General features: G+C 37.9%; 1 protein-coding gene and 1 pseudogene across 1 annotated transcript; both read right to left on the bottom strand.

Annotated features, from left to right (window-relative positions):
- Positions 1-5,718: 5,718 nt before the first annotated feature.
- LOC110224025 (large ribosomal subunit protein uL16-like) lies at positions 5,719-6,420 on the bottom strand. Its single transcript, XM_021009820.2, has one exon. The coding sequence runs from the start codon at positions 6,418-6,420 to the stop codon at positions 5,776-5,778; it is 645 nt and encodes a 214-aa protein (XP_020865479.1). The 3' UTR covers positions 5,719-5,775.
- A 2-nt stretch (positions 6,421-6,422) lies between these two features.
- Positions 6,423-27,311, bottom strand: LOC110223977 (vomeronasal type-1 receptor 4-like; annotated as a pseudogene).
- Positions 27,312-27,573: the final 262 nt, after the last annotated feature.

The raw sequence follows: 27,573 nt of genomic DNA, 5'->3' as shown, positions 1-27,573 counted from the left end.
AATGACATCTGGTAAGCAGAATAAGGTAGTAGAAGAGGGCTTCATAGCAGTCAGAGAGTACATTTATTCAAAAACAATCCAAATCAGTCATGACTTTGTGTCACTTTGAAAGAGTCACTCGGGGAAGCTAGGTGGCACAGTGGATAGAGCACTGGCCCTGAGGTCAGGAGGACCTGAGTTCAAATCCGAACTCAGACCAAACACTTGACATTTACTAGCTGTGTGACCCTGGGCAAGTCACTTAACCCCAATTGCCTAAAAAAAAAAAAAAGAATCACTCAATCTCTGTGGGCTTCAGTTCCCTTACCTGTAAAACAAGGGCTTTAGATCAACTACTCTAACTTCTTCCCTGCTCTGAATCCGTAAGGCTATATATGACTGGCATAGGAAGAAAGATTAGGGTGTGCAGCATTTGCTTTAACAATCCCCACAGGAACTCTCAGCCTGTCATCCACATTCTTTCAAAGCTCTGCAGCCTGTGTGAGGGACGAGGGGACAGGTTCGAGCTGCAGCGCCTGAAGCCACTGAGAGGAGCAGCCAGGATAGACATCTGCCAATGCAGCAAGTCAGCCAGGACTCTGAGCTTGCCCAGTGAGGTCACTAGATACCTCATAATGACTTTTGTAACACATTGAGCCTGAATCAGAGATCAGAAACTTCTGCTGAGTCTTGGGCTGAGCTCAGATTCAAAAGTTAGAGTTCCCTCACCTGATCCATTGTTATTATTGTCATTTATCCTTCTCGAAGAGGACCCATGACACAGGGAGGTGATGCCATGACATGCAAGTGAATTGGATTTAAGTGAGGTAGAGCTGTGCAAAGTCACCAGCTTCATCTTCTCCCCTGGGGTCATCTGGGTCCAGTAGGGATACATAAATCAGGACAACTGCTAATTGCCCTGGATGGAGTGGGAAACCTTGACCTTTGAAGCTTAGGTCTTCAACAGGTCTGAGTCTGACTGAGGCAATCCCTCAATCAGAGATCAAGGCTAACTAAGAAATGAGGCAAGACAATGGCCTCTTTACTTAGTCCAAAAAAGAAAGATCAGTCTGGGAGGGGAAGACTCTCAGGGTTTCCGACTGGCCAATCCATGAAGGCCAGAGTGATTTAGGTTTAAGGCATAGTTTTTAAGAAAAAAAATGAATTCAGTGATCAAAATTTACAGTCCTTTGGGCAGAACACCTGCAGGTGCTGGTATGATATCATATTTGGACAGAGGGAAGGGGTGGGGAAAGGGAGAAAGACAGAGAGAGAGAGAGAGAAAAGGAAGAAAAGAAGGAGACAGAGAGACAGACAGACAGACATTAGTCAAAAAGGGAAAAATTAAGTCCCAGTTTTCTCCCAGGATTGTTACAGTACGATAGCTCCCAACATCTAAACCATACCTGTCTGAGTGCTGCACCCCTTAAACTGGTTGGGGGCCACATTTGGGAGGGGAAAAAAAGCAGATACCAGATAAGTACCTAGGAAAGGATAATATGTCCTGGCTATAATTTAAAGACAAAATAATACCTATTGAGGCTTCATCTATAAGATCCCTTCCATATTCCAAACACTGAGAGAAGTAATTCCTTTCTCCTAGATGAGATTTCTAGGAATCTCTATCTCTGTGACAAATGTTTGAAGTTACTCACCAGTGCGATCCGTGCTGCGAAAGCAGTGGCCAGAGTTGTGTGCAGGTATGTGAGTGTTTGACTATGTGTATGTGCATATTTGTATTTATGTGTTTTGTGGGGATAGGCAGTGCTGGAGTTAGAGGCACAGCCTTTACTGAGTTCATCTTCCCCAAGAGCCGCAATTACCATGTCACCTCAAAAACTAATGTTGGCAGAAGGAGAATATGTCTGAAGAATAAACAACCCTTTGCCTCTGGTCAAAAGACACATCAGCAGGTAAAAGTAATTAATTAGGATCTCTAAAGGAACAGCTCCTGACATTTGAGAGAGAAACTTTTTTTTCCTTCTGCCTGATAATAAGAAAGGCAGAATAAAACCTTTTCGAAGTCACTGGAACAAAGGAGGTAGTGATCTCTGAGCACTGATATATACATGAGTGTCCCAATTTCTGAAATCTAGAGATCCTTGAGATTTTTCTAAAAAATAAGACTCTGTTTTTACTATGAATAATTGTATTTAATTTGCCCTGCATTTTAGAGACATAGTATTTGGTAGTCACAACAATCACGTAAAATTATTACTTTTATTATCTGTAGATGGAAAATGATGATTTTTTTAGGAGTTTGTTTAAAAAAAAAACTGGATGATACATTGAGGGAATTGTAGAACCAGCTGTATTGTATGTGTTTCTGTGTGTATGAGTATATTTTTTTCTTTTTCTTTCTTTTTAAGATATGGAGACATGATAGTAGTCAACAGTATATAGTAGATACAGAGTACAAGGTAGACTAATTTTTCTAATAACTCTATCTACCCTGTACTCTGTATAGGCCTATCTATTCTGGACCCGTACAACTTGTATACTTCTTCAGACTTCAGACAGGTTAGGCTAGGGATAGGCAGACAATGGTTGGTTGCTGTGGGTCACATGACAGCTTCCTGAAATCCTTTGGCAGGCGGCTTGATGTGCAGCCTGATCTGCACTGTAATGAGGAAAAGAAGACTGAGAGAGCCTAAATGACTTGATCCTGGATTTGGAGATAATAAATGACTTTATTTGAACTCAAGTTTATTGACTTAAAGGATTCTATCCACTCTACCATTTGGCTATCTGTTGAGTGTCTGAGGTATACAACACGACGTATTCTTTCTTGAATTAGCCCTGTCTTTGCTGGGGGCAGGTTGTACCTGATCCAAAAGACAGGTTTCATATCCCTGAAACAAGAAGCATTATATTTAAAAGCATCCATCACATTGCTTAGTCAAGAACAGAAAGTTGAAATAAAGTGTGGGTTAAATTATGAGCAACAGGTCTCATACGTGATCGGTTCCTAATGGGTCCTGTTGACAGCAGGATGAGAGAATGTGTCTTGCATCAGTGGAGCAGCACCTGCTTGATTCAAATTGGCATTTTCACTGAAAATGTTAGAGTCATATCGAGTGATCTTCAGATATGGCAGAACGTGGGATGAAGAAGATATTGCCTTTGATCAACAAAGCAAGAAGGAAGAAAATTACCAGTTTGCAAACTTACAAGTAGTGGCCATTATTGTAAGATGTGTCTACCGAGTTCATTTTTCTTTACCTTCGTTCTCTTTCCTTAGAGCTGTTCGACAAAACCAATCTTCTTTCCATTCTCTGCCAGATAGAGGGATGATTCCGTTTCTATTTTTTCAAATTTAATTTTAATTGCATATGTGCACAAGTAGAGTTTGTCTTGCTCTTCTTCAAGATTCTGGACATTTACTCATGGACAGAAAGCTGTTCCTCTGGTATAAAAAAAAATAGATAATAGTAGTCTTGGTGGTGGTGTTCTTGCTATATATTGGCTCCTGTGGACTAAGTGATCTAAAGCATGTACTCAAGACCTCATTTTAATATAACCCACCTCCCACTATGTCAGTCAATCACAGTTGATTGGCAACCCTTGGGAACATCCACTCTTTGAAGGGCATATAACGCTGTACCCCCAAAGTCCCAAATCTAGCTATTCTGAACTGCCCCCTTAGGGGGGGCCCAGTTTTGGATGAACATCCATGCAACGCACATCGAGCAAGCTTGAGAGAAATTAAACTGTGGACATATGTGCCCCAAGTTTGTTTGTCTTTTTCTTAGAACAGGCTCTGTAATAAATTGGGGTTCACAGTACACATATGCATATATATATATATATATATATATGTGTGTGTACATATATATATATATACACACACACACACACACATATATCATATACATATATATATATATATATGCAAGAAAAATAATGTGAGAAGACTATTTCAATTTGCACTCTGAGCTCATCCATCCTCTCTCTGGATGTTGTTAGCATTTTTTCATTGTGAGTCTTCAGAATTATGTTGGCTCATTGTATTGATCATAGCAGCCAAGTCATACAGTTGATCATTATTACCATATTACTCTTACTGTGGACAATGATCTTCTGCTTCTTCTCACTTCATTTTGTATCAGTTCATATAGATCTTGCCATTTTTTTCTGAAATCACTTCCCTTGTCATTTCTCATAACATAATAGTACTCCATCACAATCATATGCTAAAAAATTGTTTAGTCATTCCCCAATTAATGACCATCCCCTCAATTTTCCATTTTTTTGCCACCAAAAATGACCTGCTATAAATATTTTTGTACATAGAAGTCCTTTTTCTTTTTCTTTTATCTCGTTGTGATCAGGTAAATGATCCCCAAGATTTTGTGATGACAAATCATCATTTATTTTTCTTGCAAATAAAAATTGCATACACAGCCAAAGCAATCTGAGGAAAAACATATGGTTATGGGCATTAAGACTATTTAAATTGCAGAGATTTCCAAGTAGGATTTCATATTCTTTTCATTGGAAATAGGAGAAGTAAGAAAGTTGCCATGTTTGGTAATTTGGGATATTTCATTTTAAAAGTGCATTCTTAAGTGTCTGGAAGAAATTAGGTATAAACAATATAGCTAGATAAATTATAAATGTATTATATAATGTAGACATGAAAGGATAAATTTAAATTAAAAGAGCGAGGAAGAAATCATCTGTATTATTTTTTCTAGAATTTACGTAAATACTTTAGAGCTTACAAAGGACTTTAGAAATATTCATTTTTGTCAAAAAACACTTTGACAAACGCAAATAATTCCCCCTTTTACAGATGAAGAAACTGAGGAAGACAGCACATACAGTTGGAAAAATGGTGCCGATAGATTTAACACAAGGTTGTCATGAATCTTAAATCTGTAAAAATCACACGGAGCTTATACCTGGATTTTAATGTTAGGAAACATAAGAATTCCAGGGAAACTGGAACTTTAAGTACGTGGAAATGATAAAAGTGTGAGAAGACTAAAAGCATTTGAAATGGTAAAGCTGTGAGGGGTTTATGCCAGAATGTGTGTGTGTGTATATATATATATATGTATATATATATACACATATATATATATTTTTTTGTCATGGTAATATTAAGTATCCAAAAGAGTTTATTAAGTTAGGGTGGGAGGAGTGGAAGCCAAGGTTACAAGACAAAACAAGATTAGAAGATGATTTCTTAGGAATAGGTAATGAGTTCTCTTTTCCGCATGTTGAGGTTTAGAAGGCCAAGAGACATTGGGTGATTTTAGATTCTGCATTATAAAAGAGGATACAGTGGGATATATAGACTTAGCAATCATCTACATAGAAATGACAATTTCATTCACTCAATACATTAAGCAATAAATTTATTAAATTGTCTGCCCCAGGCAATCTCCTAATCACCGGGGACACCAAAAGGGGCAAAAAGGAGACTGTCCACATGGAGCTTATAATCAAATGGGTGAGACAACATGCAAATAAAATATATACAAAGGAAGATATAAAAAGGAAAAATAAATGATTAGAGATGGGGAAGCACTGGAATTAAGAGGGGTTGGGAATAGATAAATGGGTAATTTTGATTACATGAAATTACAAAATTTTTGCAAAAACAAAACTAATGCAGCCAAAATTAGGAGGAAACCAAGAAATTAGAGGGAAAATTTTACAGAAAATTTCCCTGACAAAACCTCATTTTTCTTTTTTTTTTTAAACAGTAACTCAGATTTATTTGTAGCTTAGCATATGGGGTCGATAAGCAAGGATATCAGCTGAAAGCACACAGAAGATCCTTCCCCCTTATGAGTGGAATGCACGCCACTTGTCCAGCGGACCACAGCTGGGGATGTATTTGACCCCACAGCCATCAGGAATAAGACGTTTCTCAGCCACCATGTCCTCCAGTTCATCTGCATTAAACTTTGTGAAGCCCCACTTCTTTGAGATGTGGATCTTCTGGCGACCCGGGAACTTAAATTTAGCCCTGCGCAAAGCCTCAATCACATGCTCCTTGTTCTGGATCTTGGTGCGAACAGACATGATCACCTGTCCTATATGAACACGAGCCACGGTACCCTGAGGTTTCCCAAAGGCCCCCCGCATGCCCGTCTGGAGCCTGTCAGCGCCGGCGCAAGACAACATTTTGTTGATTCGAATAACGTGGAAAGGGTGCAGGCGTACACGGAGGTGGAAGCCATCTTTGCCACAACTCTTCGCCATGTATTTGTTGGCACAGATCCTCGCGGCCTCCAAGGCTTCGGAAGACAGTTGTTCGTATTCATCAGACACCATGTGACCACAGAGCGGAAATTCATCCACTTTTGCCTTTTTTCGACCTAGGTCAAAAATCCGGATCTTTGCATCAGGAACGCCTCGGCAGAAACGTGATTTGGGATACGGTTTGTTCTTACAGTATCTGTAACAACGTGCCGGGCGACGACCCATAGTCAAAGCAGACGAGGAAAGTTCGGCGCCTGCGCAGTCCTGAAGCACGCACCCGTTGAGACACGTTTTCGGAGGCGGAGCTTCTGGCTCCGTGGTCGCCGGCGGCTTCCCCAGTGCGCTGGACTTCTGCCACGTGGTCCCAGATCAGGAGTTCGGTTGGGAAGGCCTCAGCTCCCCGAGAGCGCGGAAATGCGGGGGGAGCGCTCTTCCCGGGATGTCTTACCTCGCCCCCTCCCAAGTCTAGATCGCGCCCCACGGAGGGTTGCCGAATTGTTAGGAATAGGCTTGACACCAAAACTTTAGCATCAAGAGAATTTATTACAAAGAAAGTCCAGAGGATTTAGACGCTTCTGGCCAGAAGCGGGCCCCACCCCCCTTCAGGAGGGGTGGGCCTAAAACCTCATTTCTTCAGTGTATGAGGGAACTGAGCAAAAGTTATAAAGAGAGCCTTTCCCCGGTTACAGAAATTCAAATGAAAACATGTCTGAGATACTGCCTCATCTCTATCAAATTGGTTAACGTGACAAAAAAAGGAATATACAAGTATTAGAGACGATGTGGAAAAATTAGGACACTGATGCACTGTTAGTGAAGTCGTATATTAGCCCGACGGTTCTGGAGAGCAAGTCAGAGCAGAGAGTTATAAAACTGTGTGGACCTGGTCCAGAGATACTCCTACTAGGCTTCTATCTCAAAGAGATAAAAGGAAAAAGGACTTATTTTTACATCATATTTATAGCAGCCTTTTGCGGTGGCAAGGACGTAGAAAATAAGGGTATGTCCATCACTTGGGGAATGGAATAATAAGTTGTGATATGTGTGTTGGTGGAACAAACACTATTACCCCAAAAAAAAAGTATGGCTTCAGAAAAACCTGAGAAGATTTATATAAACTGATGCAAAGTTACAGGAACAAAACCAGAACGTTATACACAGAAACACCAATATTTTAATGATGATGAATGTGAAAGACTTAGTTATTCTGTTACAGATGACGATCCAAAACAATTCTGAAGGATCCGTTGTGAATACGCTATGAATCTCTAGAGAAAGAACAGATAAACTCTGATTACACATAAAAGCATTCTTTTTTTCATTTATTTTATTTTTCTTAGTTTAATGGGTGTATTTCCTTTTGCAACATGGATAATATAAAGTATATTTTGAATAACTTCACAAGTTTCAGCACTATCATATTTCTTGCCTTCTCAAGGGGTGGTGTAGCAGTAGAAAGGAAGAAAAAATTTGATATTCAAATTAAGAAAAATGAATGTTAAAATTTTCATATAATTGGGAAATATTTAATGAAATTAATAAAGTATGCAATTTAATTTTAATTAAAATTAAAAATACATTATTACTTTATTTTAGCAGTCTTTTCATTTGAAATTTTGAATTCCAAATTATATTTCTTCCTCAAACCTCCTCCCCTAGCCACTGAGAAGGCAGGGATATTACATTGATTATGCACATGAAATCGTGGAAAACACTTCCACATAAGTCATATTTCCCCCAAAAGACAAAAAAAGACCCAAAACATATGAGAATATTATATTTCAACTTTGACTCAGAGTTTATCAGTTGTTTCTCTGGAGGTGGGTAGGACTTTGTCATCATGATTCCTTTGGAATTGTCTTGGATCATTGTATTCACAGTGTAACCAAGTCTTCCACAACTGATTATGATTATGATTAATGTCACTGTGCACGATGATCTCCCCATTCTCATTTTATTTTGTGTCAGTTTATATAAGTTTTGCCATTTTTCTGAAACTATACTCCTCATTTCCTACAGCACAATAACATTGCATTACAATCATATATCACAACTCATTGAGGCATTCCCTGATTGATGAGTATTACTTCAATTTCCAGATCTGTGCCACCACAAAAGAGCTGCTATTCAGAAAAACCTGGAAAGACTTACACAAACTGCTGCAAAGTAAAATGAATAGAACCAGGAGAACATTGTGCACAGTAATAGCAATGAACACCTCTGAAAAACTTAACTATTCTGAACAATACAATGATCCAAGACAATCCCAAAGGTCTCACAATAACAAAATGCTATCCACCTCCAGAGAACTGACAGATTCTGAATGAAGATCAACATACAATAATTTTCACTCCATTTTTTCCTGTTTTGTTTTGTTTTTGGTCTATCTTCTTTCACAACATGACTAAAATGGAAATATGTTTTGCATTATTCCATATGTATAAGCTATATCAAATTACTTAAAGTCTCCAGAAAAGGCAAGGAAAGGGAGAGAGGGAGAGAATTTGGAATACAAAATTTAAAAAAAATTGTTTTTACATGTAATTGGAGGAAAATTCAAAACCTATTCAAGATCTCTAGAAAAAATATGTTGGAAATTCTATTTAAAATATATATATAATTAACCATTAAAGACAACATGGTATATAGATGATTCAAAAAATCTTGGAGCTAAGAAAAACTGAATTTAAGGCCCTTCTCTGAAATATATTTGTTATGTTTCTTTGGACCAGTATATGTTTATATGTCCATATACATATGTCTACTTCATACATGTATATGAATATATGTATATTCATGTGCATTTAGGTATATGAAAAAGGAAGAATGAAGAGAATGAGCATTTATATAGTTCCAATGATCTGTCAGGCACTATGGTAACTGCTATTTACAAATATTATCTCATTTAATCCTCACAACAATCTGTATGGTAGGTGTTATTATTGTCCACATGTTAAGTCAAAGAAATTAAAGCAAATAGAAGTTGAGATGAGTTATACAGGCAGTAAGTGTAAGTAAAATTCGAACTCTTAGAGTCTTTCTAAGTCCAGGCCTCACAATTTATCCATTATACCATCAACTCATATAAGTATGTATATATTTATATGTGGGTATATGAACATTTTTGTGGGTATATGTACGTGTACATATTGTTTTTCTCCATCAGTTCATTTAAATAATAAATTGGTATTCATTTGTAAAGAGGATCTTGGGTTCTCTTTACTTCTTTTCCTGATCTACCTACTACAACTACATGCAATTCTGTGCGTGTGTGTGTGTGTTGTGTGTATGTGTGTGTGTGCGTATAAAAATGTCTAGATATAAACCTATCTAACACAGAGGTTGACTATGACATTATTTCTAAATTTGTGAAATTAGTTGGGTTTCTTTTATAGATATTATTTGAGGCAGCTACATGGCTCAGGTAATAGCTTAAAGATTATTTCTTCTGTATATCCATAATGGATGGTTTTTGTGTTTTGCTTTGACCTGTGTTTACATTGCTGTAACAACAATTGAGGAAGAGCTTCCTCTATAATTGTACAGTGTCCTGACCTGGGAGGCCAACTAATTCACCAGTTATCAATATATGATGGTGATGAATTGTTTTTACTGAGCCCTGACCGCTGTAAGAGGCTGCTTTGTAAACAGGTAAATTGCTTAGTTTCTCTTCAATTAAGTATAGAGAAACTTTGTTTGTTTGCTGTCTTATATTTCTCATAAATACTAAGATTTCTTAAGAGGACTCTATCGTCTTTGTAAAGTTCTGACAATGAACACAAATATCATAGGAACATTTATTTATACATCATAGGAGCATTCCTTTCGTTGATGACATCACTAGGTAGTGTCCTTCAATTTTTCTCAACTAACAGGCATCCCAGCTTTGAATATCTGTAGTCTCTCTTTCCTCAGACACCTTATAACATATGTCAAAAGATATTTGTGACTTTAGTTCAATCATCAATAGGTAGGATATAAAACCATTGATGTCATTCCCAGTACAATTCTATATATGTACCACAAAAGACACGTACTGGCTCCAGTGAAATTCATCTTCTGGTCGCAGTGTCCCTAACACACTCGACAGAGCTGGATTAAAGATTTCCAGTTATGGATCACCTTCTGAATAATAGGGTGCTATTCCAAGCTATTGAATATGAACCAGAACCAATATCTCTTTGAACGTTGTACTTTGAGAGACTGTACCTTTTTATGACTAGATCCTGAAAGGAAGTCCATACACTAAGAAATACTTTTCTCATAATACTTCGGCAAATGCAGAGGCCTTTAGGTTCATTGCTGGCTATGATTGGGCATACTAGGTAATAAGATCCATCACTCCTGACTTCAGTTCTTTTTCTTTCGAGAAATAGGAAGACAATTCAGAGAAGTTTCAAAAATGTGATAATACTAAATAATCAGCATGAGCCAATACTACTTTTGTTTGTACAGAAGAGATGCAATAGCCTGGTTCTTAGTGACTAGCTTTCTTTGGCAGTAAAAGTTTCATACTAATTCTACAATTCTTTCTTAATCCCTATGTCCAACACCATCATGTTTTCATAGTCACAGCTTTCGGAGTCAAAGAGTGATATATATGCCCTGGGTAGCACCAACTATTTCCTGCTACCAATTATAGGATAAGAAATGTTCTGGTATAGAAGAGTACTCTGTTGTACAGTTTCAACTCCTGCCACTGTCTCTATAGTAAAGAGATTTCAAAAGACAGGCAAAAGTGCTTTGCAGTGTTCACCTCCCTTCTCTTCTTGTATTTCTTCACATAGCCTTTAGTTAACCATTTACTCTCCTCCTTAATCATCCAACAATAACTTAGGTAAAGAACATTTGATCAATAAAACAAAATTCACATATGTTCTTGGCATGCAGCCTGGAGTATAAACTAGTGTGCTTTTTAGATTGCAGCTTATTCTACATGTTTTACTTGCAAGACCTTGGAGATAGCAGGTTAATTGCAACTTCTTAGCTTTTTCTATTACATTTCTGTCCTATATTGATCAGCAAACAAACAATTAAAACTTACTGTTGCCTCAAAGTTATAGGGAGGAAAGCACTTTTGTAAAATTTAAATAGCTGCAAAAATGCATCTATTGTTATTCATGAGTGTGACTATATTTCATTCTGGGACTTTACATAACAGGGTCTGCAACGTTTCTCAGTTCTTTACCTGTTATATTGCACGTTTTAGTGATTGGGTGACTGTTCCTTAATTTCCCTAAGTTTTATCTCTATGAGAGGAAGAAATTCAAGTACCAGTGTATTGAACTTGACAACTGTTAAAATGTCTTCCTTCTGTGAAGGACAGGACCACATCGGAATTATTACCAAACTTCATGGAACATTCCTCTCTTTTCCATTCACCCCCCAATTTGTCATTGTTCTCAACAGAATGGACCATATGTAAAGGAATGTAGCTTTGAGAAAGCAAAATAATGATTTTAAGATTTTTAGAAACTTGCTGTTTTGCTCCGGTGGCCTTTTTTTTTTTTCAGAATAAGAGGTTTGGACAAAGTGAGGCTTGAGTGTTTTTTTTTTTAACCTCACAATTTTGTAGCTCATTGACTTCACACATTTGTTTTTAGGTTTTTGTGAAAGGGGATAAGCCATTTTCATCCTTTTGTAAAAAACATTACAAAAAATGGAGATCTGTGAGTCACTCCAGATTAAAACAAAGGGACTGACTACGGGGTAACACAAGTTAAAAAGCACATTGACATATGTCACCTACTGGTTTGTGTCTTTAGAATTATCCGACAACATAATAAAGAAGGAACTGACTGAATAGAAGCATACAAAGATACTCGTGAGTAACAGGATGATTTTGGTGGCTCTGCTCTCTGCGGAGGCATCGGGGCTGTGGCTGGTCTTATGCTTGTGTTGGACTTGCCAGCGGTGTGTGTACAAAACAAGCACCATGTAGCCACTGATCATGGCCATATGCCCACAAACGCTGCATCGTAAAGTGAATTCCAGATGATAAGTTTTGAGGTAGTCATGGCATTCCTGTGTATAGAACAATACGCTAGCTTACTGTTTGTGTTGTCCCTGGTTCCAGTCACAGCCAGAGTCACAATCGTATCTATCAACAGAATGAGTACAAACGTGAAGACACAGAATAGAACAATGCACTTTGGGGCTCCGACTTTGAGCTCAGCCCATTTGGGGCTGCTGGAGCACATGATCTTGGCCTGGCAGACACTCAGGAGTCAGGTAGTACAAAGGGAAAAACCTTGGCACACTCTTTGCAAATAAATTATGATTTTACATTCGGTGTCAGCTAAGAAAATTTCCTGGGCAAGTAGATTGCAGCAACTTATCACAAGAATAATACACTATGACCAGGTAGGATTTATACCAGGAATGCTGGGTTGGTTCAATATTAGGAAAACTATCAGCATCATTGAGCATATCAACACCAAAACCAACAGAAACCACATGATCATCTCAATAGATGCAGAAAAAGCTTTTGATAAAATACAACACCTATTCCTATTAAAAACACTAGAAAGCATAGGCATAAATGGAGTCTTCCTTAAAATAATAAATAGCATCTATCTAAAACCTTCAGCAAGCATTATTTGTAATGGGGACAGGCTAGAAGCATTTCCAATAAGATCTGGGGTGAAACAAGGATGTCCATTATCACCATTGTTATTCAATATTGTACTGGAAATGTTAGCTTTAGCAATAAGAGAAGAAAAAGAAATTGAAGGCATTAGAATAGGCAAAGAAGAAACAAGGCTATCACTCTTTGCAGATGACATGGTGATATACTTAGAGAATCCTAGAGAATCAAGTAAAAAACTACTCAAAATAATAAACAACTTTAGCAAAGTTGCAGGCTATAAAATAAACCCACATAAATCATCAGCATTTCTATATATTACCAACAAAGCCCAACAGCAAGAGATAGAAAGAGAAATCCCATTTAAACTTACTATAGACATTTTAAAATATTTAGGAGTCTACCTCCCGAAACAAACCCAGGAAGTCTATGAACACAATTACAAAACACTTTTCACACAAATAAAATCAGATCTAAATAACTGGAAAAACATCAGTTGCTCACGGGTAGGCCGAGCTAATATAATAAAAATGACAATCCTACCTAAGCTAATTTACTTATTCAGTGCCATACCAATCAAACTACCAAAAAATTATTTTATAGAGTTAGAAAGAATAATAACAAGATTCATTTGGAAAAAGAAAAGTCCAGAATATCAAAGGAACTAATGAAAAGAAATGCAGGGGAAGTCAGCCTAGCAATTCCAGATCTTAAATTGTATTATAAAGCAGCAGTCATCAAAACTGCTTGGTACTGGCTAAGAAATAGGGAGGTGGATCAGTGGAATAGGTTAAATACGCAAGAAGACCCCAGCTTCTGGGATAAGAACCCACTCTTTGAAAAAAACTGCTGGGAAAACTGGAAAAGAGTATGCAGAAACTAGGCATAGACCAAAATCTCACACCATATACCAAAATAAAGTCAAAATGGGTTCATGACTTAGATATAAAGGCTGATACTGTACGTAAACTGAGAGAACAAGGAATAGTTTACCTATCAGATCTGTGGAGAACAGAAGAATTTATGACCAAACAGGAGATAGAGAATATTATGAGAAGCAAAATGAATAATTTTGATTACATTAAATTGAAAAGTTTTCACACAAAGCCAATGCAATTAAGATTAGAAGGAAGGTAGAAAATTGGGAAAGAATTTTTACAACCAGTCTCTCTGACAAAGGCCTCATTTCTAAAGTATATAGAGAATTAAGACAAATTTATAAGAACACAAGGCATTCCCCAATTGATAAATGGTCAAAGGATATGAACAGACAGTTCTCAGATGAAGAAATTAAAGCCATCTAGAGTCATATGAAAAAATATTCTGAATCGTTGTTGATTAGAGAAATGCAAATCAAAACAACTCTGAGGTACCACATCACACCTATCAGATTGGCCAACATGACGAAACAGGAAAATGACAAATGTTGGAGAAGATGTGGGAAAATTGAAACACTAATACACTGCTGGTGGAGTTTTGAAATGATCCAACCATTTTGGAGAACAATGTGTAACTATGCCCAAAGGGCTACAAAAATGTGCATACCCTTTGTTCCAGCAATAGCACTTCTAGGGCTATATCCCAAAGAGATCAAACAAATGGGAAAAGGACCCACATGTACAAAAATGTTCATAACAGCTCTTTTTGTGGTGGCAAAGAATAGGAAATTGAGAGGATGCCCATCAATTGGGGAATGGCTGAGCAAGTTGTGGTATGTGAATGTAATGGAATACTATTGTGCTATAAGCAATGATGAACAGACTGACTTCAGAAAAACCTGGAAAGACTTGTATGGTCTGATGTTTATTGAAGTGAGCAGAACCAGGAGGACTTTGTACACAATAACAGCCACGTTATGCAATGACTAAGACTGTTAAACTGAACCCTTCTCAGCATTAAGAGGATCTGAGACATCTCCAGAGGCCTTGGTATGGAAAATGCTGTCCACATCCAAAGAAAGAACTATGGAAGTCGAATCGCTATCACTTATTTTTACCTTCTGTTGAGTTTTGTTTCATCTTTCTGATGGTTCCTCCTTTTGGTTTTAATTTTTACTTACAACTTCACTAATGTGAAAATATGCTTAATGGGTATGTAAATGTAAAGCCTATATCAGATTGTGTGCCACCTTGGGGGGGGGAGAAAGGGGGAGAAAAATTTTCAACTCAAAATCATATGGAAGAGATTGTCGATAAATCAAAACAAATTAATAAATTTTTTTTTAAATTTAAAAAAAAGAATATTTGACTAAAGAGATGACTACCACCAACGTCAACAAGATTGTCAACAGAGATTATTTTAGACTGCAACAATTAAAAAAAATAATTTAATCCACAATCTAGAAAAGAAAAAAAGTTTAGCTGACATGGAACTTTGCCAGTTTCTATCATCTTCTAGATGCAGATCTCAGGGTGAAAGCCCAGAGAATCTATATTGTATTATGGGACGATACATAAAATCAAAGAATACAGAAAAAAAAACCAAGGGAACAGATATCACAAGAGTTTGATGTAAAATCACTACCAAAAGAGTACAAAGGATCAGAATGATGCACTATCGCTAGGACAGCCTGGATAGACATATACATGATGAATGTAAATTCATGGAGGGAAGACTAAATTTCAAAGTATCAGTAGCAAGAAAGGCAGATTGAGCAAAATTGGAGATCATTGTGGTTTCCTGAAAATAATAAGAATGACCTCAATTTGGAAGTAATAATATCCAATCCTATTCAGTAACTCAAAGATCAAGGTTAATTCAGAAAAGTTTTTTTTAAACTGTTGCAAATTTTGTCTAAATGAAGATCGTTTATCAAGTATATTTGACAGGCCAAAACTTTTTGTTTTAGAGGAATCCAATGCCTAAAGGAAAGAGTGTCAAGGACAGCTGGGGCCTCATGACCAGGCCTTGCTCCTCATATGACAACCCTGAACACCCTGTTTTTTCCTGCTAAAAGAATAAAAACTTTTCTGTAAGCTCTTTTGGTAAATATCCATGTCCTTAGATATATGAGTGACCCAGTCTCTCCAGAAACTCTTCATCTTTATTAAAGATGCCTTTTCCCTCCACTTATAAGTTTCATTTATTTTTGGACTAATTATGCTCTCATTGCTTTAGAAATTGGTTTGAGAATCTTTAAGTAAAAATAATAGTAGTAGCAAGATCAGAGAGGAGTTATCATCCCATCTACATATAATAAGAGCCAATTTTCAAATCATCCTTTATGTGAGGATTGTACTCAGCACACAATAGGACTTCTTTATCATGCAGGGTGTGTGCCCCATTACTGTCACATGAATTCCTGAAAACCCCTTTTTTTTCCTCAAAAGGTATTTGAGCAATAATCTCCCACTTGCCCATAGCCCTTTAAACACTGAAATCTGCTCCATTTAAATTGCATGGAATAGTGTTCTAATAAAGACAACTCAGAAAGCAGCTGGGCCTCAATTTTTTATAATCCAGTTTCCTGTGCTCTGGGCTTAGAGGAGATGGCGGAATAACTTCCAAACGCTCAAAAGTAGGCACAGTGCTCTCTTACTGGATCTTTCTCCTTTTCCCTTTCCCAACCAAGGAAGTCTAATTGCATGTAGCCTCCCATACACTCTGCGATCAAGGTTTAAAGAAAAGCTGAGAAAACTCTTACAAGATTCACATGCATGGTTTTATGCCTGCCCTCCCCCTTTCTACTCCCCTCTCCATGATTGTCCCTAAGGGAATTCTTGGCTGATGTGAAATACTTTTTAGCAGGCTTTCTCTTTTGTAAAGAACCAGGAGAGCAACTGAGCCCTGAGTCCTACTCTGCCAAGGAGTCAGTCACTTCAACATTGATGCTACTGCTATTGCCGTAAAAGATCAAAGACTTCTGCTGAGCCTTGGGTTGCACTCAGACTGAAAAATTATAGTTCCATCCCCTGATCTATCAGACAGGGAAAAATCAGGCCTAACTTTTCTCCCAGGACTAGTTCAGAATCTCCCAACATCTGAATCATAACCTGCTTAGTAATATACCTACACATGCTCCTTAGCCTGGTTGGGGACCATAGTAGGGAGGGGACAGAGGCAGAGACATGGACAAGTGAAAAGGACAGAAAATACATCCTTGCTGCATTTTAAGGACCAAATTATACCTACTGAGGCTTCTTCTACAAGGTCCCTTCTATATAGCAAGCACTCAGAGCAGTAATCACATTCTCCTAGAAGAGGTTTCTAGGATTCCCTATTTTTGTGTTCCAGGCGTAAAGTCACTCACCAGTCTGATCTGTGTGGCCAAAGCAGTGGCTAGAGTTGGGTGTGGGAGTGAGAGTGGATGTGCATGGGTGCACACATACATATGCATGTGCTTTGTGGAGATGGGCAGGGCTGTAGTTATATGGATGGGGTTTACTGAGCTCATCTGCCCCAAGAACTGTAATTACTAAGTCAACTCAAAAAGAAAAGTGAGCGGAGGGATTTAAGATGTGTCTGAAGAAAAACAACCTTTTGTCTCAAGGAAAAATCCCCTTCATCAATTACAAGTGATTAATTAGAATATCTAAAAGGAGCAACTCCTGACATTTGGAAGACAAACTTTTATTTTTCCTCTACCTGATTCCAGGTCACAGGAACAAAGGAGATAATGCTGCCTGAGCACTGATATGTGAGGGCCCCAGTTCTTGCAATCTAGGACACCTGGTCACTTTTCTGTTCTTTCTTTTTTTTTTTATTAATTTATTTTGAATTATCAACAATCACTTCCCAAAGCTTTTTTTTTTTTATTTCTTTTTTTAAGCAATTGCGGTTAAGTGGTTTGCCCTGGGCCACAAAGTTAGTAAGTGTCAAGTATTTGGTCTGAGGTCTGATTTGAACTCAGGTCCTCCTGACTTCAGGGCTGGTGTTATATCCACTGTGCCACCTAGCTGCCCCCTTCCATAAGCTTTTGAGTTTTAAATTTTTCTCTCTCTCTCTTCACTAGATGACATGCAATCTGATACAGGCTATACATATACATTGCTACTAAAAATATTTTCTCTTTAGTGATGTTGTAAGTAAGAATTAGAACAAATAGGAGGAACCACCAGAAAGAGGAAACAAAGTACAACAGAAGAAAAAAACAAACTAGCAAATAGTATGCTTCGATCTGCATTCAAACTCCATAGTCCTTTCTTCTTTGTGTATAGCAATTTCCATCATGAGGCCTTTGGAGATGTCTTAGATCCTTGTATGGCTGAGAAGGGTTAAGTTTATCAATATAAGTCATCATACAACATGGATACTACTGTGTACAAAGTCCTCCTGGTTCTGCTCACTTCAACAAACATCAGACCATACAAGTCTTTCCAGGTTTTTCTGAAGTCAGTCTGTTCATCATTTCTTATAGCACAATAATATTCCATTACATTCATATACCACAACTTATTGAGCCATTCCCCAGTTGATGGGCATTCTCTCAATTTCCAATTCTTTGCCACATTGCTGAATTAGTAGAATTGTGTGTATTTCTATGTGTAAGTGTGTGTTTTTTCTTTCATTTATCATTTTGTTTTCCAGATTGCAGACATGTTAGTAGGCAGCAGTATGCAGTAGCTAAATGAGGAGCAACTGAAGGTTAAACTGAATTAGGGAAATTCATGCTCTGTACAGGTCAATCTGCAGTGTAGGCAGAAAAAGATGACAGAGTTTAAGTGACTTGGTCTAGGATCTGGAGATAACGAAGGACTGAATTAATGTTTGAACTTATGTCTCTTGACTTAAAGTAAAGGTCTCTGTGCACTCTACCTGTCCGTCCGTTGGGTTTCTGGGACATACAAGTTTCCAGATTCTTCCTTGAAATATTCCTATCTTTGCTGGGCCAGGCTTTAGCTGATGAAAAAGGATTGTCAGATAATGAAAGTTTAGCAGGATTTCATGTCCCTGGTGTAGGAAGTTCTGTGTATAAAAGTAGCAGTCATATGCTGATTCCTTAAGAATGGAAAGCTGAAGAACAACAGGAGTTAAATTCAGAGCAACACGTCTCCTGAATGAGTGGATACCAATGAGTCATGTTGACAGCAGAAAGGGAGAATGTGCCTAGCATTAGTAGAGCAGAATCTGCTTGATTAAAATTGGTGCTTCCATTGGAAATTCTGGAGAAATTTGCACTGATCGGCAGGTATGGTGGAACACAAGATGAAGAAGATATTACCTCTGAGCAACAACAAGAAGGAAGGAAATGACTAGGTTACAAACTCACCTGAATACAAGGCATTGCCAATTTGGCCACAAGTGTCCTCTGAGCTCACTTTTTCTTTACCTTTGTTCTCTTTCCTTATGATTTTACAAGAGGACAAATCTCTCCATTCTCCACCAGTTAGAGAAGTGTCTCTTTCTAATTAATTGTTTGTGGGGGTTTTTTTTATTTTAACTGTTACTTTAATAAGCGTAGAGAGTAATTTGCTCTTCATCAAGTTTCTGGAAATTCAAGGGCAGAAAACTGAAGTTCTGGGGTGGAAAGTGGAGAGCAGGCTTTTTTTTGCTGTTCTCTTACTTTCTCCTCTGTTAAATTTTCTCTATTTCTCCTAAGAAGCAAGAAGAGGGAGAGATTGCCTTTCTTCTTTTGAGTATCAGTTACTCTAGCTAGGCCCTCAATTCATTCTCTCTCACTTCTCCTAGCTGTCTGACTTGACTTTAACACACTGATCTGCCTGATTCAGGTTAATCTTTGTGTATCCTAATTTGTATACTACTACCTGCCTACTGCTGCCTACTAACATCTTAAAAATAAAACAAAAAAGAAAAGGAAAAAAACCTTATTCAATTGTGAGCCCAGTCAAAGGAAATTAACTTATTCCTTCTCTTCCTTCACTGCCTCGTCTATTGTGTTGTTATTGTTGTTGTTTTGTTTTGCTTTGTTTTGTTTTTAAGGCAAAATCCCAATCGAAACATTTACCTTCCACACTCGGTCCTGTTCTTATTTCCTTCATGTCTTATCCCTTCACAATTTTGCTTTTGATTTTATTACTCACCTCACATGGCTTTTTATCAGTTTACCAGTCAAAGGCCATTTCTCTGTTGTTATCCTTCTTGACCTCTCTTAAACTTTTGATTCAATGGTTCCAAAACAAACCACACATTCTAGTGTGAGTGCTTGGCAACCCTTTTCAAGGCCTGTCGTCTGCCTTTGTTGTCTTCCCATCACAAAACACTTACCTACAGCTCCAACCAGTTGTAGCATATATAGTAGCCATACTCAGGTAAAAACTGTCTTGTGAATGGCTAACCCAGGTTGAGGGTAACAGATAGGCTTCAAACTTATTGGTGAGTTAGAGAGATGTCTACCAAAAGTATGTGAAGTCTTCCTTCCAGTGGAATGGGCGGGTGAAAACAATTTCTTCCAAAGACCACAAATGTAGCTGAAGCAGGTACTGTGGAGCTGTTAGGGCCATCACCAGTTATTCTGATTTTTGTCTTGTCAATGGACTTCAAGAAGTCCGGAATAGAGTGTGAGGATGATGACATTATACATCTCTGCTTCACTTAAACACAATTTGCACTTAAGTCAAGGCAACGTCCCATGAAATCATTGGTCCTCTAGGAAAATGAAGGACCCACAACAACAACAGGGGACCACAGTCTCTTCATTGCCTTTCAGGTCCAATATTTCACTGGCCTCATCTGTGGTTACCCTCTCTCAAGGCTATCCCATGTCAAACCCATTATTAACGTTTCTTATAGTCATATTCCAAAAGCACTTAAGTGATCCCATCACTCCATGCTTCAAAAAGAAGCAGTGCTCACAGATTTCAGTAATGGAGAACTCCTTTTTTAATAAGAATTATTTTGAAACCAGTCTGCCAGAAACTTGAATTTGATGAGTAGGTTTTACCATATTTCACAATATGATGGAATGCAGGAATGATGACCTGAGAAAACAAGGCTTTCTGTCAAGTATTATTAAGAGCCACAACTAAAAATTATGGAAATATAGGAGAAAAAATCCGGTCCCCAACAGCTAAACGTTAAAAGGATATAAATAAATAATTTTCATGAATAGAATTTGGAACATAACAGAATATCGGCCTTAGTACCCTCTGCATTTCCATCAAGGGCCAGTTGAAAAAGATATTGGCTAGTTCAGAATGTTGCATTTGAAAGCCTGCCTACTGCCTTCTAATACACTAATGAAGAATGTCCTCAATGCTGAGTATACTGGGGTGTGCCTGGATTCTCTGCCTTTGAGAAAGCTGAGGTTGGTGGATTGCTTAAACTTAGGTGGTCTGAGATACAGCAGATATAGCAGATCAAGTTTCTGCCCTAAGTCTAAAACCAACATGGTGACCCCGTGAAAGTGCCTCTAGGCTAAGTCTAGGAGGGGCTTGACTTGCTTAGGTCGGAACAAGAACAAATAAAGATTTTCTTTGGAACAACAGGGCTTGGATTTGTGAGTGGCCACTGAAATTTTAGACAAGGCATGATAAGGTAATATAGTGTCAAATAAAGAAAAAAAAAACAATAGCCTCAAGATATATCCTGGTTTTTCTCTTAAAATCCATAAAGCCGACCAAATGTACACATTGAACAGCAGTAATCAGTTTAATTCTCAATCTTTCTCTTTCTCCTTTCTTTTATGAAGAAATAGATGGTAAAAATAAGTAATGAATATTAATTTCATGACTTTAATGTCTTCCATTTATGCTCCTTAAGAATTATTTCTTCAGCTTCCACACAATTATATTGTCTCTAGTAAATATCTCTTCTAATTTAGCTCCTTTTCCCAATGTTTGTCTGAAGAGTGAAAGCTGTTTCCTCAAGAAAGACTTTAGACATAGCTAAAGTCAAAATGTGGTAGCTCTACTGTCTTTAATATCAAAACACTTTGTTATGAAACCTGTGCACATCTTTTGCCTGTTTGATGCCTCCATTAAACTTTTTCTGTACATTAATAGGATCATAATTAGGATTTGGAAGGACATTTAGTGACTACATGGTACAAGATTGTTCTTTTATATGTGAGGATAAGAAGGCGAATTTAATTTACTTGCCCAAGTTCATCTTGACTTTGCTGATATACCCAACTGCTAATGCAATCTTAAAATCATCTTTTAATTATTTCACATACAAGTATGCATTTAAAATATGGGCAGACTGGAAGATGCTTCATGACAGGAAGAATTTTTGAAATTTAGTTACAAAAAGTAAAATTGTTTGTTTTATTTGTTTTTGTTCCTGCACTGAATACCCATATATGACATTGGCCACTCAATTTAACCCATTCATGAAATTACCATGTATGCACAAGTGCTCAGTCAACTTCTGTATTATTTGAAAGAGACTTGAACTGAAGACCCAGTTTTCCACAAATAATATATTAGTCTTAGACCATGTCACATCTGAGAGTCCTTGTAGATCTAAAGGCTATAAAACAGAAGTCCTTAATCATTTCTTCTGTGTGTCTTTTACCACTGTGAGTCTGTCCCAGAATATTTTAAAATTCACAGGATAAAATACACTGAATTACAAAGGAAACCAATTATACAGTCATGCAGTTTATATTTACATTAATACTTATAAGTATAGCTATCTATATATAGAAACATAGAAATAGATACAGATGAGATGCAGGCAGAGGAAGAAAAGTAGAGAGATGGATAGATAGATATAATACTTAAATAAATCCATGCACTCGAGGTTAATAGAATTTGATCTTGAGGAATTTGATCTCAAACCTTGGTCAGAAGGAATATCACAGAATTCAACTATATTTCATTCTGGGACTTTACAGATCATGACGCTTTTACTGTCCTCAGCTTTTTACTTGCCATGTTGAACATTTTCATAATTAGGTGACTTTTTCTTCATTTCTCTAAGTTTTATCTCAATGAGAGTAGAGAATTTTTTAACCGTACAGTTGGTAACTATCCCAATGCTTCTCCCAGAACTAGATCTTAAGAAAAAGAGTCATGATTAGCAATCTTTGTGACCAGAATACAAGGACCATAAAATATGGGTCATCAAGGAAGGCATGTAGGAGAGAGAAAGAAAGAGAGAGAGAGAGAGAGAGAGAGAGAGAGAGAGAGAGAGAGACAGACAGACAGACAGACAGACAGACAGACAGAGAGACACAGAGACACAGAGACAGAGAGAGACAAAGAGAGAGACAGAGAGACAGAGAGAGACAGAGAGACAGAGACAGAGAGAAAGATAGGGAGACAGAGAGATCCAGAGAGAGAATATCATAATTCAGATACCTAATGGCTGAGTGATTCTGGGCAAACCATTTAATACCCCAACACCTCACTCATTTTCCTACCAGAAAATTCTAGAATCATTGCTGAACTCTAATAGAAGAGAGACAATTGTCTACTTTTATGATATGAGAGGTTTGTATCAAAAATGAGAAAACAAAGAAGCCTTGTTAGATAATATATAATGCTCTGGTTTTCTGCCTGGGAAACAATGATAAGGTGTGTTGACATGCCTTAACTTTTAGCATTATGAGGAAAGCTTTATCTTTTCTGCCTTTAATAGCATATTAGCCAAATGTAGTTATTATCTTTAAGGAATGATACAGACACCATTTGTACAAGAAGAACTTTAAAATTTTGCTCTGTAATTTCACTATAATATTCTTTGGAGTTTTCCTTTTGGGATCTCTTTTAAGATATGATTGGTGGATCCTTGCATTTCTGTTTTATTTCTGGATCAAAGATATCAGGGCTGTTTTCTTTGATAATTTCTTGAAATAGAATGTTCAGGCTCTTTGATGACAGCTTTCTTAAATTTTCCCTCCTGGATCTATTTTCCAGGGGAATTGTTGTTTTTCCTCAAGGTGATATTTAACATCTTCTTTTATTTTTCCTCCTCTTGAATTTGCTTTATTGTTTCTCGACATTTTACTAAATGATTAGCTTCACTCACCCAATTCCAATTTTTAAGGAAGTATTTTCTTTAGTGAGATTTTGTGCCTCGTTTTGTATTTGGCCAATTCTACTCTTTAAAGAGCTCTTCTCTTCAGTGTATTGATGTGCCTGTTTTACCATTTCACCAACTGATGTTTGGTGATGTTATTTTCTTCAGTATTTTTGTGTCTCTTTTACCAAACTGCAAATTCTCTTTGCATACTTTTCTTTCATCTGTCTCATTTCCCTGCAAAATAAAAAAAAAGCCTCTACTCTCCTTATTTCTTTATTTAATTCCTCTAGGTATACTTGTTCGGTTTGTTTCTATTTAGGAATTTTCTTTGAGGTTTTTTTTTTAATAGCTGTTTTCACATTATTGTCTTCTGAGCTTATGTCCAGGTCTTCCTAAACACTATAGCACCTCTTGGTATACTTTTTTTGTTTGTTTATTTTTCTAATTTGTTTCTTTGCTTTGAACTTTATGTAAAATTTTGGTCCTGCTCACCTGAGTGTGGTGAGAGAAGTTTGGCAAGAGTAGTCTGTGCCACCTGGCTAGAGGCCCTTCTGAGTTGAGCTCACCTCAGAGTTTTGTGTGTGTGTGTGTGTGTGTGTGTGTGTGTGTGTGTGTGTGTGTGTGTGTTTTCAGAGTTTAGTATAAGGACAGAAAAGTTTTGGTGTTTCCAAGGTTATATAACCCTGGGAGAGATGTGGTCACTGCTTTCTTGGTCTGTTCTGTAGTCTTTACCTAAAACATGGTCCTGGTGCCCTTTAACTACAAATGTTAGAGTTCTTCTTTGCAACTGTGAGTAGGGACCCTGTTCCTTATTGACTGACCACCAGTGCTCCTCTTTGCACAGGAGCTATGACTCAGAATTGTGCATGGGCAATAGAATTGCCATTTAGTACCTGCTGCACCACATAATCTTTTTCTGACCAGTAGTCTGATCTTCTTACTGTCTCAAGAATGAGAGCTGCTGTGCCCACTGTCACCAGTGCCACTTTCATGGGCTCTGGAAGGGCCTTTACCCAGGTGGCACAAACTACTTTTGCCAAGCTCTTCAGTTTTCTTTGGCAAGAACAATTTTTTACCCCAATATTTTGTTGTCTTTACTTCATCATCTTCATAATCCAGCCATTCATTGTCCACATCATTCTCTGCCATGGCTGGGTCAGGGGAAGGGGGTATCTAGATATGCTCTGGGAATTTAGTTCAGGGAAGCTGAGTTGTAGAGATTCAGGGAGGAGCAGGGGAAGATGAAGACACTAGATTCAGAGTGGAGAGCCCAGAGGGAACACAGTGGCAGGGACACAATAGCACCATGGCTTCCATCTTGAGACCTCCCTCTTTGCTCCTGCCCAATTCTAATTTTTTTAATTAAGTAATTCATTAATTTTTGTTTTCAACATTCACTTCCACAAGATTTTGAGTTCCAAATTTTCTCCCCATCTCGTCCCTCCCACCACCATAAGATGGCATGCATTCTGAATACCGTTTCTCCTAATCTGCCCTCCCTTTTATCTCTCCTAATTCTCTTATCTCCTTCCCCTTCTATTTTCCTGTAGGGCAGGATAGATTTCTATACCTTATTGCCTGTATATCTTATTTCCCAGGTACATGTGAAAACAATTTTTAACACTTGTTTTTAAAACTTTAGATTCCAAATTTTCTCCCTTCCTCACTCCCCACCCACCCTCATTGAAAAGGCAAGCAATTCAATATAGGTTTTACATGTGTAGTTATGCAAAACACTTCCATAGTAGTCATATTGTAAAAAACTAACTATATTTCCCTTCATCCTTTCTCCCCCCCCATTTATTCTATTCTCTCTTTTGACCCTGTCCCTCCTCAGAAGTATTTGCTTCTGATTACCCCTCCCCCAATCTGTCCTCCCCTCTATCATCCCCCTGCTCTCCTGTCTCCTTCCCCTAATTTTCCTGTAGGGTAAGATAGATTTCCATACCCATTTGAATGTATATGTTATTCTCTCCTTCAGCCAAATCACATGAGAATAAGATTCACTCATTCTTTCTCACCTTCCTCCATTTCCCCTCCACTGTAAAAGCCTTTTCTTGTCTGTTTTATGTGAGGTAATTTACCCCATTCTACCTCTCCCTTTTTCCTTCTGCCAATATAATGCTCTCTCCCTTTATTTTATTCTCCAGATATCACCCCTTCATCTTCAGGTTGCCCTGTGCCCTCTATCTGTCTGTCTGTCTGTCTATCTATCTATTTGTCTGTCTGTCTATCCATACATATAATTTTTTCCCTCCAGCTACCCTAATACTGACAAAGGTCTCATGAGTTACAAATATCATCTTTCCATGCAGAACTGTAAACAGTTCACCCCTAATAAGTCTCTTATGGTTTCTCTTTCCTGTTTACCTCTTCATGTTTCACCTGAGTCTTATATTTGAAAGTCAAATTTTCTGGTCTTTTCATCAAGAATACTTGAAAGTCCTCTAATTCACTAAATGACTATTTTTTTCCCCTGAAGGATTATACTCAGTTTTGCTGGGCAGGCGATTCTTGGTTGTAATCCTATCTCCTTTGCCTTCCAGAATATTATATTCCGTGCCCTGAGGTCCCTTAATGTAGAAGCTGCTAAATCTTGTGTTATCCTGATTGTTTCCACAATACTTAAATTATTTCTTTCTGGCTGCTTGCAATATTTTCTCCTTGACCTGGGAACTCTGGAATTTGGCTACAATATTCCTAGGAGTTTTCCTTTGGGGTTCTCTTTCAGAAGGTGATTGGTGGATTCTTTAGATTTCTCTTTTGCCTCCAGGTTCTAAAATATCAGGGCAGTTTTCCTTCATAATTTCTTGAAAGATGATGTCTAGGCTCTTTTTTTCATCATGGCTTTCAGAGAGTCCAATCATTTTTAAATTCTCTCTCCTGGATCTATTTTCCAGATCAGTTATTTTTCTAGTGACATATTTCACATTGTTTTCATGTTTTTCATTCTTTTGGTTTTGTTTTACAGTGTCTTGATTTCTCAAAAAGTCACTAGTTTCCAATTGCTCCATTCTAATTTTTTTTTTTATTTTAGGCAATTGGGGTTAAGTGACTTGCCCGGAGTCACACAGCTAGTAAGTGTCAAGTGTTTGGTCTGAGGGATGGCTAGGTGGCACAGTGGATAGAGCACCAGCCCTGGATTCAGGAGGACCTGAGTTCAAATCCGGCCTCAGACACATAACACTTTACTAGCTGTGTGACCCTGGGCAAGTCACTTAACCCCAATTGCCTCACAAAAAAAAAAAAAGGAAAGAAGTGTTCGGTCTGGGGCTGGATTTGAACTCAGGTCCTCTTGACTTCAGGGTCGGTGCTCTATGCACTGAGACACCTAGTTGCCCCATTCTAATTTTTAAGGAAGAATTTTCTTCAGTAAGCTTTTGGACTTCCTTTTCCATATGACCAATTTTGCTTTTTAGAGCATTCTTCTCCTCATTGGCTTTTTAGACCTCTTTCGCCGTTTGGGTTAGACTATTTTCAAGGTGTTATTTTCTTCAGTATTTTTTTGGGTCTCCTTTAGCAAGCTGTTGACTTGTTTTTCATGATTTTCTTGCATCACTCTCATTTCCCTTCCCAGTTTTTCCTCTACTTCTCTTACTTGTTTCTCAAGATCCTTTTTCAGCTCTACCATGGTCGGCACTCCTCCTTGTCCCAGGACCGCCATCCAGAACAGTGACCCAGATCCAGGGCAAAGCAAGAGAATCCTGCCTCAGCACCAGCAAAGAGATCCCCGCAATTCCCCTCTGATCAGCCACTGGATTCCCCCTCACTCTGTGGGTGGACAGCTCTAGAAGCAGCCACCACCATGGGGCTGCACCTGGGACTGGGGCTGGGACAGAGCTTCTCTCTCACAGTGGTCAGAGGCTTTTCCTACTGACCCTCTAAGTTCTATTTGGTGTTCCTGGGCTGAACAGTCAGGAAACTCC

Source organism: Phascolarctos cinereus, unplaced genomic scaffold, assembly GCF_003287225.1.
Source record: "Phascolarctos cinereus isolate Bilbo 61053 unplaced genomic scaffold, phaCin_HiC Scaffold_9;HRSCAF=440, whole genome shotgun sequence".
Classification (NCBI taxonomy): Eukaryota; Metazoa; Chordata; class Mammalia; order Diprotodontia; family Phascolarctidae; genus Phascolarctos; species Phascolarctos cinereus.
This window is presented reverse-complemented; position numbering and strand designations above follow the sequence as displayed.

Excerpts from the sequence above, each read along its gene's own strand:
- LOC110224025 (XM_021009820.2), bottom strand. The coding sequence starts at position 6,420 with ATGGGTCGTCGCCCGGCACGTTGTTACAGATACTGTAAGAACAAACCG.